We start from the raw sequence: 15,447 nt of genomic DNA on the forward strand, positions 1-15,447 counted from the left end.
AAGCAGGCTTTGAAATACATATTTTATCATGTCCTTTCAACACATCCAGCTTGTTCAAAATGTATGTATTAATCTGAATATTTAGTCTAGCATGCTAAAGACACTTTTATTCCTTAGTATTAACATGGGTAATAATACTGCCAACTCCCTGTATGTTTTGGGCTACAGTATTGATTTCTGCTCTTGTAAAATAGCTAAAGAATATACAGGAGGCATAACATTCTCCGTGGGTACAAAATACTAGTCTCAATTTTTGATTTAAACAAAGCTAAGTAGAGGTGAGACTTTTTATGTGGCTTATTATCTCACTGTTAAAAGGTATTTTCACCAGAAACCAACAATTCCTCTTGAAAATTATAGTGTTCCTTACTTTAGGTCTGCTGATTCAGCAAAGCTCTTAAGCATGAGCTTAACTTTAAGCATGTGGGTAGTTCCATTAACTTCAAGTTAAGCATGTACTTAAGTGCTTTGCTAGATCAGGGGCATGAAATAAGAGATACTGTTGTTTTCAGTAGGACCTGTTGGTTTCTGATACAAATGCCTTTAACAGTGAAAGAATAAATCAAATAAAAATAGTGTCTGTCTTTCTTTTTAAATGGAAAATTAAATGGGGAGTATTCACATGCCTGAAGTCAAGAATGCACTTAAACGCTTTGCTGGATCAGTGGCATGGAAGGTGCCGCCCTCCGAGTACATATCACCCCAAGTCTTATATTTATAGTAGCTTTGCTACCTGACTGTCGGGGGTTGTCTTGTGTGCACGAGAGAGACCAGTTCAGCCCCTAATACGAAGGGGTCAGGTTTTGATCCAGTGCACTAAACTAACAGGTTGAAAAAAAATATATAGTGCTAGCAACACCTTAACCTCATCTAGAAACTCAATGAGACAGTCAAATCGGTGTTGAAATACTCCTGGCTTGTGGTTTATCACTGATATTATTAACTGTATCTCAAGGTTATTAGAATAATATTTGGCACTTAAACACCTCTCATCCATGGCTTTTTAAAAGCCTTTTAAAAAAGTATGAATTAGCTTCATGACAGCCCTAGGAGGTTGATAACTAGTATTATTAGCCCCATTTTACAGATAGGCAAGCTGAGGAAAAAAGAAGCTAAGGCACTTTTCCCCAAGGTTGAACAGCCAGTCATTGGCAGAGCTGAAATAGCATCCTGGAACCCTAGCCTTCTGTACACTGGTTGCTAGACCAGAGATGGGCAAACTACGGCCCACGGGACTGTTCTGCTAGGCCCCGGCTGTCCCCTACAGCCTGAGCACGCCGTGCCACCAGCGCTCTGGCCCACTGCTCTTGCCAGGCAGCATGGCGGCATGGCTGGCTCCGGCATGGTAAGGGGGCAGGGAGTGAGGGGATCTCAGGGCAGCAGTCAGGGGACAGGGAGCAGGGGGTGGTTGGATGGGTCCCAACCGAAATATTGAGTAGAAGTCATTTTCACACTGTGTTCAGTGCTGTGCCACTAACCTAGTAGCAAACTAGTTAATGAGAAGAAAGAGGCTGAGCCATCAGCAGTAGGGTCAATACCACGGGCAAAAATACCAGCAGCTACAATTTTTACATCTGCCTGGGGATGGGAATGTTCTCAAAGATTGAGTGGGAGAAAGGAGTACTACCAAAGTGTGTACCAAACGTTTCAGAACCATTCTAGCAGTCTGCTCATTTTTAGTGTCAAATGAAAACCTTACCTGTGTTTCAGGGTTTAGGGACTGTTGAAGACACTCTCATTGAGATCATCTGCTCCAGGACAAACCAGGAGCTTTGTGAAATTAACAAAGTCTACAAGGAAAGTAAGTATGTGTTCGTGTTTTCAACACAGTGAACTTAGGCCCTTCCGTTTTCTCCTTTTGTATGAGTGACGGGAAAGTTTGGAAAACTTTTAACCATTGGCTTTCCTAGGGATTCTCATTATCCCTAGTGTTTTGGTCAAATACAACAGGCAAAGGTATTTATGTTGGCATAACTGATGAAGTTTTCAGTGTAATTGAACGTGACCTAGACAAACTGCCTACTATAAATACTGTATCTAACACCTTATGATTTATGGACCCATACATACTGTTTGGATACTGGAGGAGTTCTAGGGTGAAATACTGGTGCCGTTGATGTCAGTGGAGCTCAGGATTTCATCCACTGCCTTCCCTTTCTAATAACCAAATATGCACAAATTAAGGTGCCATCGTGGCTAGCTGGAATTATGCCTTCCAAAGGTTGTTTTCACTTAACCCTTTTGCCTTGAAATTAACTTGAGTCCCAGAAGCATTTTCCATGGAGGAAGAAATTTGGGTCTCAAGGTTTGGTGCCTTGGAATCAACTGCAGGCCTTGTAGTAAACTAGTATCCACCAGTCATTTCTCTTTTGTGAAAACAGCCACAATAGTCCATTTTCTACTTTTATTGTAAGGAAGACAGAGTCAGAGTAAGTGAGAGCAAAATCCTACTCATAGATTCTGTCCATGTGGAGCAGCTGAATTTGGAATCTATTAAAGAAGCCTTTTTATTATCTTAATTGATAGAGCTGCCAAAAAAAGGCATACAAAGAAATCTGGATAAGACTTGATAAAAGCATGGATTCTCTCTCCCCCCACCCCGTGCAAACTTTGCTTAAGGATATTATCCATTCCTAGCTGCATTTCTCAGTTGATGGTAACTGGATTTAAGTGATTTGAATGTGAGTTCAGTATCAAACAGTATTGCTTAAGATTTCTTATGACCCTTTCATGTTTCAAGTTGCATTCATCACAAACAGTAACAAAGGTGTCCAGCGTTTTCATGGGTAGCAAGAAGTGTTTTCTTTGGCGTTAATTGGAGAAAATTGTCATATATTTGTTCTTTGATAGCTGCAAACAATTCTATAAAGTAGCAGTGGCTGAATCAATAAAGTATTAACAAAGACCGCTGTGTGTTAATGGCATAAGATGAAAATAATATTATAGTGATGAATTGGATGAAACCATGTAGATGGTCAAATGGAAGGATCCAGGGATAGATGCCTATAGAATTTCAGAGGGAAAGTAGCAGCCTTGTAGCAATGAAGAAAATTGCTACCATAATAAGAAATAAAATGCTTTAGTGCCAGGCCAGAAACACAGACAGCACTCCTTTATTTAAGCATATATATTTAAACTGGTTATTTTGCACAAAATTGTCTCTTAGCTGCAAGCAGTCTAAAAAATCGATGATTGGTGATCTGAATCTGCTGTAATAAAACACTCACTCAAGAGCCTAGGTGTGGTGTGGTTGTGTTTAATAAGTGCTGGCAAAACAAGCCTGGATGGCAGAGCCTTGCCTACACTAGGGATCCTACCAGTGCCACCCTTGGTACAACCTGGGGTTGCTGTGTTTCAATAGACTTGCCAGTTGTTCGTATATGACTTCCCAATACAGTATCTAAAGTAACTTGCAGCTATCATCCCTCCAGTTGACTGGGTCAGCAGTAAATAGAAAAGTATTTGCTGTATTCTAGTGTACAAGACAGAACTGGAAAAGGACATTGTGTCTGACACCTCTGGTGACTTCCGCAAGCTGCTGGTTTGCCTGGCAAGGGTAAGATTCTGAGGCGGTATACGTTTTTCTCTGTCTAGTTTTCCTTATTCTGTCATGTTTCTCAGTCCACTTGCCAGCTGTGGAAGGCCACGTACATTGATTGTGACTAGTTGTAGCAGAAATGCATCCATCCATCTGACTGATAGCAAATTTGGATTCATGTGCATCGTCACTGCATAGCTGACAATTTGAAAGAACATGATGCAGATGCTGAATGACAATGCAATTTGACGAGAAAGTAACTAACATAACAGACCTTTGTAATGGAGATGGAACGTGTTGTAATGCTAATTTGTCAAATGTTGGCTAACATGAACTAAGAGAAAAAAATGTAGATAGCAGCTTACACTATTTCAATTTGGATACGTCTGCTAAATGTTTGTTCTTGTTTGAAGGGTAAAAGGTTTGAGGACACTTGTGTGATTGATTATGAGCTGATTGACATAGATGCGAGGGTAAGTGCTGGTGATCAGTGGTAAGTTAACTCCCCAAAGTGTACTATGTCTTAAAATAAATCTTGGAAAACTCTGAATAGACCATATCAAAATGTTGCTTACTTTTTCACATAAAGAGAGTGTGCATGTTCCTATTCCCTAGCATGTTATGGACATAATATTGATTTCAGTGTGTGCCACTTATGATCGTGAGAGCTCAGCCATTTCCATGTTGGGGCTCCCTTTCCCACCGACACCCATACACAGCTGTCTTACTGCTTCCATGGACACCTGGACAAAAAAAGAGACTTCCTAGTAGAGTTTCATAATAGGGCAGTGGTCCTCTGCTGAGATTCAAAAATGATGATGCCCAGATGATTCCAAGAGAGAGTCTGGAGAAATCTTTCTTTTAATGAATTACATTTATTGACAGTTTTGTGTAAATGTCCCGTTCACCTGTCACCATTAAACCCAGGACCTGTTTGTTCTCTGAGACGTCAAGAGTAACTTCACTGATGTGAATGGAATTATAGTAATGTAAAACCTGTGTGAGTTGAGCATCAGGTCTGTAAGTCCATTCCTTCTGTATGCATCCCCCTTAGTGGTTAGGTTAAGTATGTGTCTACACTTTACATTCCCCTCTGATATGGTTCTAGTAGGACTTGTTTTCTGAGGTATCCTATAGCTTTGCAGTGGCTCTTTCATTTTACCCCTGGCTAAAATAACACTTTACATTCTAACCACAGGACCTCTGTGATGCTGGTGAGAAGAGGAAGGGAATTGATGTTGCTAAGTGGATCAATATTATGACTGAAAGGAGCATTCCCCACCTCCAGAAAGGTACTGTTCTAAGAAAAAAAAATTCCATAGGAGTTAGAAGGAGATGGTCATTGCTTGGCTGCAATAATGATTAAATCAAGCGCAAGAACCCAGGAAACAGGACGATGTTTGTGAAAAGTTTATGTGCTGAGCCATGACTATTTGAAAAGAAATACATTTGTATCTCTAGAGTAAATACATCTCCCTGTTTGAACATGCATACACACCCAGCAGCAGATCTTAAAAGCTACACTTTCAAAATTGGTCTCTAAATTCACTCCTGCAAAGGCCTACATTTAGGCATACAATTGCCATATGTAAACATCACACATGTAAAGCTTATGTCAGTGGATCCCAGGAGTGGCCTCTGGTGTTTACATAATCACCACCCAGGAAACTCCTTTGAGAGGTTCTTTTATTTTTGAGAGCCTAAATTCCACAGTGCGAAGTAGATGCAGATTGGATCAATATCTATCTGATGGACGGTCTGTCACAGTGATTTTTCATATATCCTAGTGAGAAAACCAAGCTAATATATAGTAACATTTTCCCAAATCATTGATTAATTAAGAACTTCCTGAAATATAGACATTCATTCACGGATATGAAAATGAGGTAGCATAGTATCTAGATATTGGTGGTCAAACGTCTTAATGTCCCCTGGCCCCACTCTAGTTGCACTGTGCAGTTTTTTGTGCACACAGTCTTTCTGACCCCCTGAATTTGTCTGTACAACTCAGGTACACATCTGTTCTTTTTAATTGTTTTCTTCCTTATTATAGTGTTCGAGAGGTACAAGAGCTACAGCCCTTGTGATATGTTGGAGAACATCAAGAAGGAGCTCAAGGGAGACCTGGAAGTTGCCTTCCTTAATCTTGGTAGGTAAACCATCGTTAAGGTTATTAGGAATGGCTTTCAGTGAAACATTTCCAGTGCTCTTGCAATCTACTTGCTGAGATGAGGCAGAACCCAGTTGTTTAAAGTGGATGATCTGCTGTTAGTTCATCTCCAGTTTATAATCTTCAGTGGAGACTGAATTGTTCCTTCGGCTCTTTGTAAAAAAGGGGGTATTGCAGCTCCAATCTGATGCATTAAATATTTGCTTAGGGTTTGTTCTTTGGAAACCTGGAGGGTTGAAAAAGACTGGAGAGGGTGGGTGGCTGGAAGGGGGGGGCAGGGCGGTATGGGGGTGAAGCCAGTCCGTGGGTTTTGGAGACTTGAAAATGGAGGTTGATTTGGGACTGTATTCTGTGAAATGGACAGGGATGTGTGGTTTGTGGAATGAGATTGAGGTGGTGGCATTTTGGTGGAGGGAAGTTATAGCAGTGGGATATTTTTTTCAGATACACTGAGTTGATAGAAATTTATGGTAGAGGCAGGCTCTTGTTCAAAACTAGAAATGAAGAAAAGCCAGAACCATGAAGAGGAAGTCTATTTAGGTGTCATCTGCATTAACATTTTCAGAAAGGATGTGACCAGAATGTGTTAGACAAGTAGAATATGGGTCTAAGACTGAATCCTGGGGGGACACCAGGGTGAGACGTGATAGCAGTTTGAGGAGAAAAAAATACTTTATTTGATTTTAGGGCGCTGGGTTTACATTGAAAACCTTCCTTGGTACAGTTACTTAAATATATTAACTTCTAGGTAACACATGTTTCAAATACAGATCATTTGTCTCTGGGGTTTTTGTTGGTTGGTTTGGTTTTTTGGGAGTGGGAAGCCATATCTTCTTGAAAACCCTCTCCTAGTTCAACTATCAGATCTATAAAGGAGGAGTCTAAGCCATTTTAGTTTGCAGATCTGAGTGTGTGCAGTATGTTTAACCAATAATATGTTCTTCACTTTGCAGTCCAGTGTATACAGAACAAGCAGTTGTATTTTGCTGACCGATTGTATGACTCCATGAAGGTAGGGTGGACTAAAGAAGGCCTTGTTTCTTAGTACTGAATGTTTTGCTCCTCTTCATAGTCTAAATAAATTTTAATCTTTAGTTTCCATTACATCTATGATTGTTTAAATGGCACTGGAATACCTACGGATGGCATCATGGCTGGCCTTCTTCAAAAGAATGCTTTAAAAATTGTATGCATAGAAAAATTAATCTAATGTATCTTGTCCATTCAAGTCAGCAGATGTATTTAGTGCAAAAAATAATAGACTAATGGCACCTGCTTGCAAAAGCAGAACAGAGAGAATTCTAACGGTAAGAACCCGCAACACATGTTGTTTCAAATCTGCTATTGTCATCAAAGTGTAGAGCAGTGGTGAACATCAGTTAGTTTTTCCGCACCCGTCTCTCATGTGCATGTTTTCCCTTAGGCCAGGAAAGTATACCTTGATGAAATATTAGTGTTCACTTTTTCCAGAATAAACTTAGTCTGGAGTTTCTGGGTTAAGCAGCAATTAATATAGAGGAAAGTGACAAAAGCTAGAGTTACTTAGATAAGCTGGAAGTACAGATGAACAGATAGAACAAAGCTTGATACTCAAATGAAGTGCAAACTATATCCCAAGCTGACTCCCATTGAAGTGAATGAGAAATGTGTCTGGCCCATAGGTAGGTAGGCGTCAAAAGAGACACCATGCACAGAGTACATAGCAAGAGAAAGTGAGCATAGGAATGGAGTAATGAAACGTTGGAAAGTGCATGACTTCAGCCTAGCAGTTACCAGAATTCTGGGATGTAAAAATGCAGGTAGTGAACACAAGTCACAAGAAATTGTTTTAGAGCACCATTACATGTTAGATCACCTTTGTGTCCTGGTTCAGTCACCATACTGTAGAAAAGGTCTCCAAGGAAGAAACAAGATTGTTTAAAAGAAGAGGAAGATTATTTTATGTAAGAAGGCTATAAAAACTCTGCTATCTAGAGAGAGAGTTGTTAAGCAAGTATGAGTGAAACTTTCCAGATGCCAAAGAAATTTGTGACGAGCCTCTTTGAACTGATGGTTAAACCTTAGGACTCTCAGACCCATGTGCTTTAAATTGGTTTAATGGAACACTGCCAAATGGTTAGGATTCAGACTGACTCAGCTATAACTTAAAATTGTTATAATCTTTGGGGGTCTTTGGAGGCTAAATATTTTTTAAAATTTCTGCACTGAAATACCATCACAGTCATCATTTTGGGGTGGTGACATTGAAGTAGAGTGTTTCTGCAGGTTCTAGAGTAACCGTTGATTAGCCTTCACTGAACGAAGAAACTGTGAATTAAACTCTCACACCCACACCCCAGAAATAAAACCCTACTAAAACAAAGCGCTAAATTACATGCACTATTCTCCCTGTGGGGAGAGAATGAGAGACCACATGGGACAAATGTTAGCCTTATGGTATAATGCATTATTGGAAAATGCTTAGATAAGATGAAGGTGGTGTAAGAAACTGTATAGACTAGAATGAATAGAGAGCAAAGCCAGTACCCTGCTACAGTGCAAGTTACTGCAGCAGCCCTTGGGGTCCCAATGCTGGTGTCTAAAGATGTAAAATGTACTGCTTCTGCTGTAATGGAAAATGCACAATAATATATTGGCCAAATGGAGGACAGTATTGTTTGGAAAATAAGCTTGCTCCTCAGGTTTTCAGGAGGGCGTTGTGAATGCAGAAAGAAGTAATTGATTGTGACCTTTTCCTGCAGCAATGTACAGTTCATCAGTAGATTCTCTCCCTCCTCACAAGACACTGGTTCTCTTGTTTTTTCACTTCACAATACTACAGCTCTCAATGTAAATCTGCTTTTAGGGCAAAGGAACCCGTGATAAGATCCTGATCAGGATTATGGTCTCCCGCTCAGAGGTTGATATGCTGAAAATTAAGAGTGAATTCAAGAGGAAATATGGAAAATCCCTCTATTATTTCATCCAGGTAAATCACAAGGCTCCTTGTTATAATCAGTGTATGGGATTTTCAGAAGCACTTGGCATTGGTCTAATTGCAGCCGCTGAAGTCAATGGGAATTTATCACTGGCCTCAGTGGGAGCAGTAGATCAATGCCAAGCACTTCTGAAAATCCCACCCTTAGCTTTTAGTTGCTGCCCTGAGAGTCTAGCCAGCAAAATTTATATTCAGATTTTAGGCTGCATATAGTGACTGTGCACCAGTCTGTGGGAAAATGTCCACATCCCTGGGGAAAAGGTGGATCTTCCCAGAAAGCCAAACAGAAGGAAAAAAATAACCACAGATCAGGTTGCTCTGGAGCTGTCCAAGGAAAAAGAGGTTGTGTAAATGCCTGCCTGATTCCAGGCTGTGCTGTCTGTGGAAGTTACCGTAGCCCTAGAGCTAGAGTAACCGCTGTCTGTGGCCCCTGAGGAGTGGGGGAAGATAAGTCTCAATCCATTTTTTTCCTCCATAAATATTAGATGGAGAACCGGGGACTTTGTTTCCCTGGTTACAGGTTCACAGCAGCAGCGGCTTGTGCCTCTGATCACCAGATATGTTATGGACACACACACGCAAGTCACCATGTAGGAGTCTCAACTTCCTTCCCCAACCCAATATTTGTATGAGTGGTGCCTGGCAATGGGGTGAATTGAAATCAAAATCCTGAGTCCAGCAGGCCCATTCTCTTACCTCAGCGGAATTCTGAAACAAGAGGTCAGTTCTGGGTGAGGTGGCTCCTTCTGAGATGACTTCTGCTATGCACCAACCACCCATGCCACTCCTGCATTATTAGTGCACTCTCCCCCAGCATTCTCTGAGACTCTGGCCCTAGGGAAGGGTTAGTCCTGGTGGCAGCATAAAGCTGAAATAAGTATGTGGCTGCTGGTTTCCAAAAGGGGAAGTACCCCCTCAGAGTAGGCAGTGGCAGTCCCAGCTGTAGAGCTGCCATGGAGACAGTTTGGGGCCAGGTAGTCCTTTACATCTTGTTCAGTTTCCACTACAGGGTGGGCAGAGATGTGGCTGACTACATCTTATGTTCTTGGTTCATATACAGGGGGAGTTTCCCTGTCCCTCTTTACTGGCAGAGAGAGCAAACATCTTTCATTTACACTGAGTTTCCTAATAAAAGGCCATATCTTTATATTGGGGAGTGACATACAATGTATTCCATTAGGGACTAGATGGATATTAAACTAGTTCACACAAGAATTATAACTGCCCATAGCAATGGGAGCATTGTCTGCTAGAACTCTCAGGTCACCGTTATATGTCAGCCCAACAATAGGGCCCAAAATATCATTTGGCTGCCCCAGCTCTGTAATAGACTTACTGGGTTGCCTCAAGCAAGTTGCTTACTTTTTCTGTGCCTCTGCTCCCCAGGGAGATAGAGGGTGGGAGAAAAGGAGGTATCGCTATTCATCTGGTCTATTTAGACTGTAAGAGTGTTAGGACAGGAACTGATTCTTACTCCACATATGCATAGTAAAGATCAGTTCCTGTCCTAAAGCTCTTACAGTCCATTAGATTCTATGGGCTTGTCTACACTTAAAATGCTATGGTGGCTCAGCTGTGCCACTGTAGTGCTTCAGAGTAGACACTGCTAGCTCTGACAGGATGGATTCCACCATTGCTTTAGTTAATCCACCTCCCTGAGAGGCGGTAGCTAAACTGGTGGAAGAATTCTTCCATGGACCTAGCACGGTCTCATAAGGAATTAGGTTGGCTTAACTGTGCTGCTGAGGGACATGGATTTTTCACGACCCTGACTGACCTGACTGTTAAAATGACCTAATTTTCTAATGTAAACCAGGCCCCTTTCGTGAATACTGCATTGTTTACTTATTGATTGTATTCCAAATGAGATCAGGGCTCTATCCAGTATTCAGGAAAAGGGAAGAGCTGTGCAATTCAAAATGTTTTGTGTTTTGCTTAATTGAACCAAATTGGAGAGTGGGTGGGCAGATGAGGGTTTAATAAAGAAGCCTTTCCACCATGAGATTACTGATTCAAATCTACCCTAGAGAAGAGGTAATAGATGGTAGCTAATAGATGGTAACCATAGGACAGAATTGAATCGTGTCCCTTTGCTCTCTGCCCTTAGGTTGTTCATTTTATACCAGAGTTCCCCTTACTGGTCCCACTTTTATCATGGTACATGCCAAACACTATAGAAAACTTCAGCTTACAAATAAACTCCTACTTGAACTTTGTCCTGCAAGTCCAGAGTACAGTGCAGTCACACTAGGACTTCATGTAACCTTCATTTCTTCATAAAGTTTCCGTTTCATTTTTCTTCCCTCATTTTGTAGCAAGATACAAAGGGCGACTACCAGAGGGCGCTGCTGAACCTGTGTGGAGGAGAGGATTGAAAACGGTGACCAAACAAATCCATGTCCACAGATGTGCTTTTCTGCTCTTCATCTTCCTGTAATCCTCAACTTGCCTAGCTAACCTGAATTTACCTCTGTATTTGCAAGACTGATGGTATTGTTTGCTTTCTTGTACTTCTCTAGATGACAGTGCATTGCTTGGCTTTACCAAAGTTCTTATAAGCAAAAGGCCAGAGAAATGACCATTCCAAGGATAAAGAATTGAAATGTGTTTGTGAAAGACTCTGCCTTCTTCTTATAATGTTTCTATTAAAATACAAATAAAACTGAATTTTTACTTTAAGAAAACAGGTCTTTCTCTTGGGTGTCTTGTTTCATAGCATAGGTTGGTGTGTAAACATCCATTGTTCGTTGCCTTCTTTATTCTCTCTGTGGAATCTTCTCCATGTTACCCTGGATGAGCAATATTGCTAGATCAGAGGCAGTTTGAGATCCAACATCTTGTGGTGATGTTGATCTAAAAACAGGAGTTTTATACTGTGAATTTGGGGGGAGTAGGAGGGCTCTGGTAAACATTTCAGAGCAGGATCCAACAATCTGCAGAGAGTCAGACCATGCAGGAATGAAAACTGAGGTTTTTTTCATTTGGTTTCAAATGCCCCTCTTGAGCTGGGAGCATTCAGTGAATGTCTAATCTTGGCACTTTTCTTTTTCTCTTTAACACGTCCATGTCTAATTCTAAAGGGGAGCATGCCCTATTTTTCAGATTATTCTTAATTCATTTAGGGGGAAAAACTGTCCCATACTGGATTGCTGGCAGAGCTACAATCAGTGTTTAATTTCCTTGGTATTCTTGATCTGGAGGCTCTTTCTGGCCTTCCTTCTGGTCCCCTTTGACACACCTCAAGTGGTAAAATTAAATCCAGTCATGTAAACTGCAGAGTGAGTAGGCATCAGAGACCAAATCATGTTAGTCTATAAATTTTATCAAACCTGGCTTGTAATTAATTAATAGCTAACTTTCTTCTATTTCCTCTCTGTTTTCATAAACGTTTGTAACTCACTTCTCCCATCCAGCATGCTCTGCTTTATTTCAGTTCTAATATTTTCCAGACTGTCAATGTTGAAACCCAATTGTCAATAAGTGCAATGGGTTTCCAGTCCTGAGGGAGATTCTGGGCCAGATTTTTCCAAACAGGGAGCAAGGACTACTTGTGTCAGGATCAGGCCCTTTCTACGCCTCTCATTTAGCTCTGACCCCAACCTTAGATGGTTACATTGGTGCCCTAACTCCAGAAAAGCATAGCAAAACATTTGGCAGGATGCACAATTGTAATTCGAGAAGAGGGGTGTGTCATTGAGGGGGCCCTCTGGGATTTGGGTCACTGGCCGCCCTGCTCCTGACATCTGGGCTTTACCCCTTCCCCGAAGTGGGACCAAGCCCAGCTGAGTCATCAGCCCAGCCCAAGTGCTTGCAGCCTCTGCCCCAGGGACACAAGGGAAGTTCTGAGCAGCACAACTGGTGACGTGCAGTATGTGGAAGGTTGCTGCGCAGTCGCGTGGTTTGCAGGGAATGCTGTGCAAAGTAAGGGGGCCAAAACACAGCCCCCCAGCACCTTGAATATGACAGACGTGAGCTAATGCCTAAAAGGATCTGAGGCTCTGGCCCACCCTCCCACTTACCATTGGAAAGGGGCTATTTCCATCTTCCCAATGAGAGGCACAGCACTCTTTCAGCCTTGGAAAGGCCCATGATAGCAGATTTTAAAAACAAACACTTTGGGGTCAGAAAAGCTATTTTCTAGCACTGTTTAAGGTTTTCATGACCCGCTTTGGGCCTCATTTTATCCCTCTCTCTGCAGGACATGATTCCTTGCTTTGGATGCTTCTCTTCCTACCAGCTGGAGCCTTTGTCCTTTATATCCAGTATAACTACATCTATGTTTGGGAGCAGTACCACTGTAACTATATCGGTAAAAAATCACAGCCCTTACCCATCCTGTTTTACAGCTACAAAAGCAATGGGCTCCAACCCGGCAATGATGCACTGGGCCCCTTGTGGCCACAGGGAGCTCTAAAGGGAGGGGAACGCTGGTATGTATTTCCATGCAGGTTCGGGGTTTAACCCTGTATGCTCTTTGGATGCTGTTGTATATAATTACACGCTGCTCAGCAGAGGGGGCCCAAGCCGTGTGTGTGTGTGCGCAGTGCAATATAAATATTAGGAACCTAACTTCCTCCCTCAGCAGCTGTGTCCCTCAGATGTTACGTGACCTGTAGCCTTATTGCAAAGACTGTTCTACCCCCTGGAGATAATTTAAGATTTTTTTCTTTTTAAATCAACCTTTCTGAAAGGCAACGATGCGCCACAAACAGCAGCCCAGTTCATATTGCTGTTAAAGCATGAAGTAATTTTTCTTGCTGACCTGCAGTTGGCTTTACACAGAGCTGAAGATTTGGTGTGGAAACACTGTCTGCAACTGCCAAAATTCAGCTGCAATCTCTCTATCTGCATGCACAAATGTAATATTTTTTTTTCAGGACCACCTCCAATTTAGTGCTTGATGGAACAGTGCCATTGACACCTGTTTACAAAAACACCTTTCATTCTGATTTGTATATTAAAACTACTTGCTGAGACAGCAAATCACTAACTTAATATAATTAGATAAGTCAGCTCTATAAACTTTTGCTTTCTCAAATGTGGTCCTATAAAAGAAATCAGATGGCAGACATTTTTCCAGTCAATGGAATGAGCAACTAGAATTTGATGGCTAACATGTTCTGCTTCACTGCTAGAGGATATTCAAAATTCCCCTCTCTGGAATTTCCATTTAAGTGGTTAATGAGAAGCAAAATTAAATAAACCTATGTGATTTAGAAGGCCAGTGTCATTTTGTCTGAACATAGAGCAGAAATAAAAGCAGTCGTGAAAATGAGACCCCCATTTCAAAAAGGCAAAGAACCGACTGCCCCAAGCATCTTTAGTTTAATGCAGGTTTTCTTTTCCTAAAGCACCTTTCTCAATGTTTGGGGGGGGGGGTGGGAGTCCAAGCACAGTCAGACTTTACATCTTTTAGGATAAAAAATATACTTTATACTTTAAAAATATAATTTAATTAAATATATACAAATATTTTAGCTTCCTTTTAAGTGCAGGTATGTTTGAGTACAAACCTAAAATGTTTGTTTTGAATCATGCTGTTCATACTTTCACAACAATTCCTTGGTGAGACTCCAACATTGGTGACAAATTTGCAAAATCTGGCCCTCATCCTACGTCTGATCCATGCAATGCAGAGTGGGTCTCTGCCCAAAATGGATTTACTGCAAGATTAGGCCTCTGTGGGATTTGGGAGTTAGTGTTGTGGACTGGGCAATGCTGAAATACTTCACTAAAAATTTCACTCTCTTCAAGGCCAGTATCTAAAATGCATGAATAAGTGGAATTGCAATTTTTTAAACAGTATAGTTTCGAGCCCTATTTTACTAAAATGGCCACTACAACATTTGCCATCCACTATGCTTGGAAGAGACATTTAAAATATATCCTTGCAAATCTGTGCCGTCCCAAGCATAGGAAAGGCCTGGTTTTCATTGCCTGCAGAAGTTAGTCAGCAATGCATGCACGCTGTAGTTCTCCTCCCAATGGTACACAAAGGCCATGGAGAATCCAAAACACTAGCTTAGCAACTAATAATTATTTCCATTTCAACAACACTGTCTGAGGAGCCCAAACTGCAGCACAACGAGGTAACACCTTCTGCGTGCTGTTAGACTTTTGATGAATGGGGAAACTGAGGCCCTCCAAGAGCAAGTAGGTTAACAGAGATAAGGAAATCTCTAGTGCTCTTCATTCTGTCCTGTACCTCTATCTGAAGGCCATCCACCCCTCTAGCTAGTCACAGACTTTACCAGACCATCATGCTATAATAGCTGAGCACTTAACAGTCTTCAGTGTGTTTATCCTCACAGTAAGGTAGGAAAGTGCTAGTTTCCCCATTTTATTGAAGGGGAACTGAGGCACGGACCAGCTAAGTGATTTGCCCAAGGTCACACAGGAAGTCTGTAGAGGAATAGAAAACTGGACCTGGCTTTCTGAAGTCCTAGGTTAGGGCCTTAACTGGGGGGGACTAGCCTTTCCAATTAAAATACCAGTTTCCCTAAAACCCCAGAGGTGAACCACGCTGCCCCTCCTCCAGCCAAATTAGAGGGCAGATGAATGGATTTGAAAGGTAGGGTAGGAAAAACAAGTGTATTGTAACTATGATACAATGTATTATGTCGCAATGATCATATTTGCCTCAAGAGTCTTGCGTTATGTGCTTTGTCCACAAAGCCAGACCCAAAGCTCATGAATGAAATCGATGAGTACCAAATCTACGACTAGTCACCAACCAACCTACAAGTCCCATGGAATAGGAGG

At 41.5% G+C, this 15,447-nt stretch overlaps 1 protein-coding gene across 1 annotated transcript in view; it reads left to right on the forward strand.

Annotated features, from left to right (window-relative positions):
• Positions 1 to 11,369, forward strand: part of ANXA2 (annexin A2) — a 51,003-nt gene extending 39,634 nt beyond the window's left edge. The window contains exons 6-13 of the mRNA XM_073303640.1: positions 1,711 to 1,801; positions 3,477 to 3,556; positions 3,952 to 4,011; positions 4,737 to 4,830; positions 5,592 to 5,687; positions 6,662 to 6,720; positions 8,554 to 8,676; positions 11,001 to 11,369. Coding sequence (XP_073159741.1) covers positions 1,711 to 1,801; positions 3,477 to 3,556; positions 3,952 to 4,011; positions 4,737 to 4,830; positions 5,592 to 5,687; positions 6,662 to 6,720; positions 8,554 to 8,676; positions 11,001 to 11,060 — 663 coding nt within the window. The 3' untranslated portion in view covers positions 11,061 to 11,369. The remainder of the gene's footprint in view (positions 1 to 1,710; positions 1,802 to 3,476; positions 3,557 to 3,951; positions 4,012 to 4,736; positions 4,831 to 5,591; positions 5,688 to 6,661; positions 6,721 to 8,553; positions 8,677 to 11,000) is intronic.
• Positions 11,370 to 15,447: the final 4,078 nt, after the last annotated feature.

The sequence above is a fragment of the Lepidochelys kempii genome, chromosome 10, assembly GCF_965140285.1.
Source record: "Lepidochelys kempii isolate rLepKem1 chromosome 10, rLepKem1.hap1, whole genome shotgun sequence".
NCBI classification, from domain to species: Eukaryota; Metazoa; Chordata; order Testudines; family Cheloniidae; genus Lepidochelys; species Lepidochelys kempii.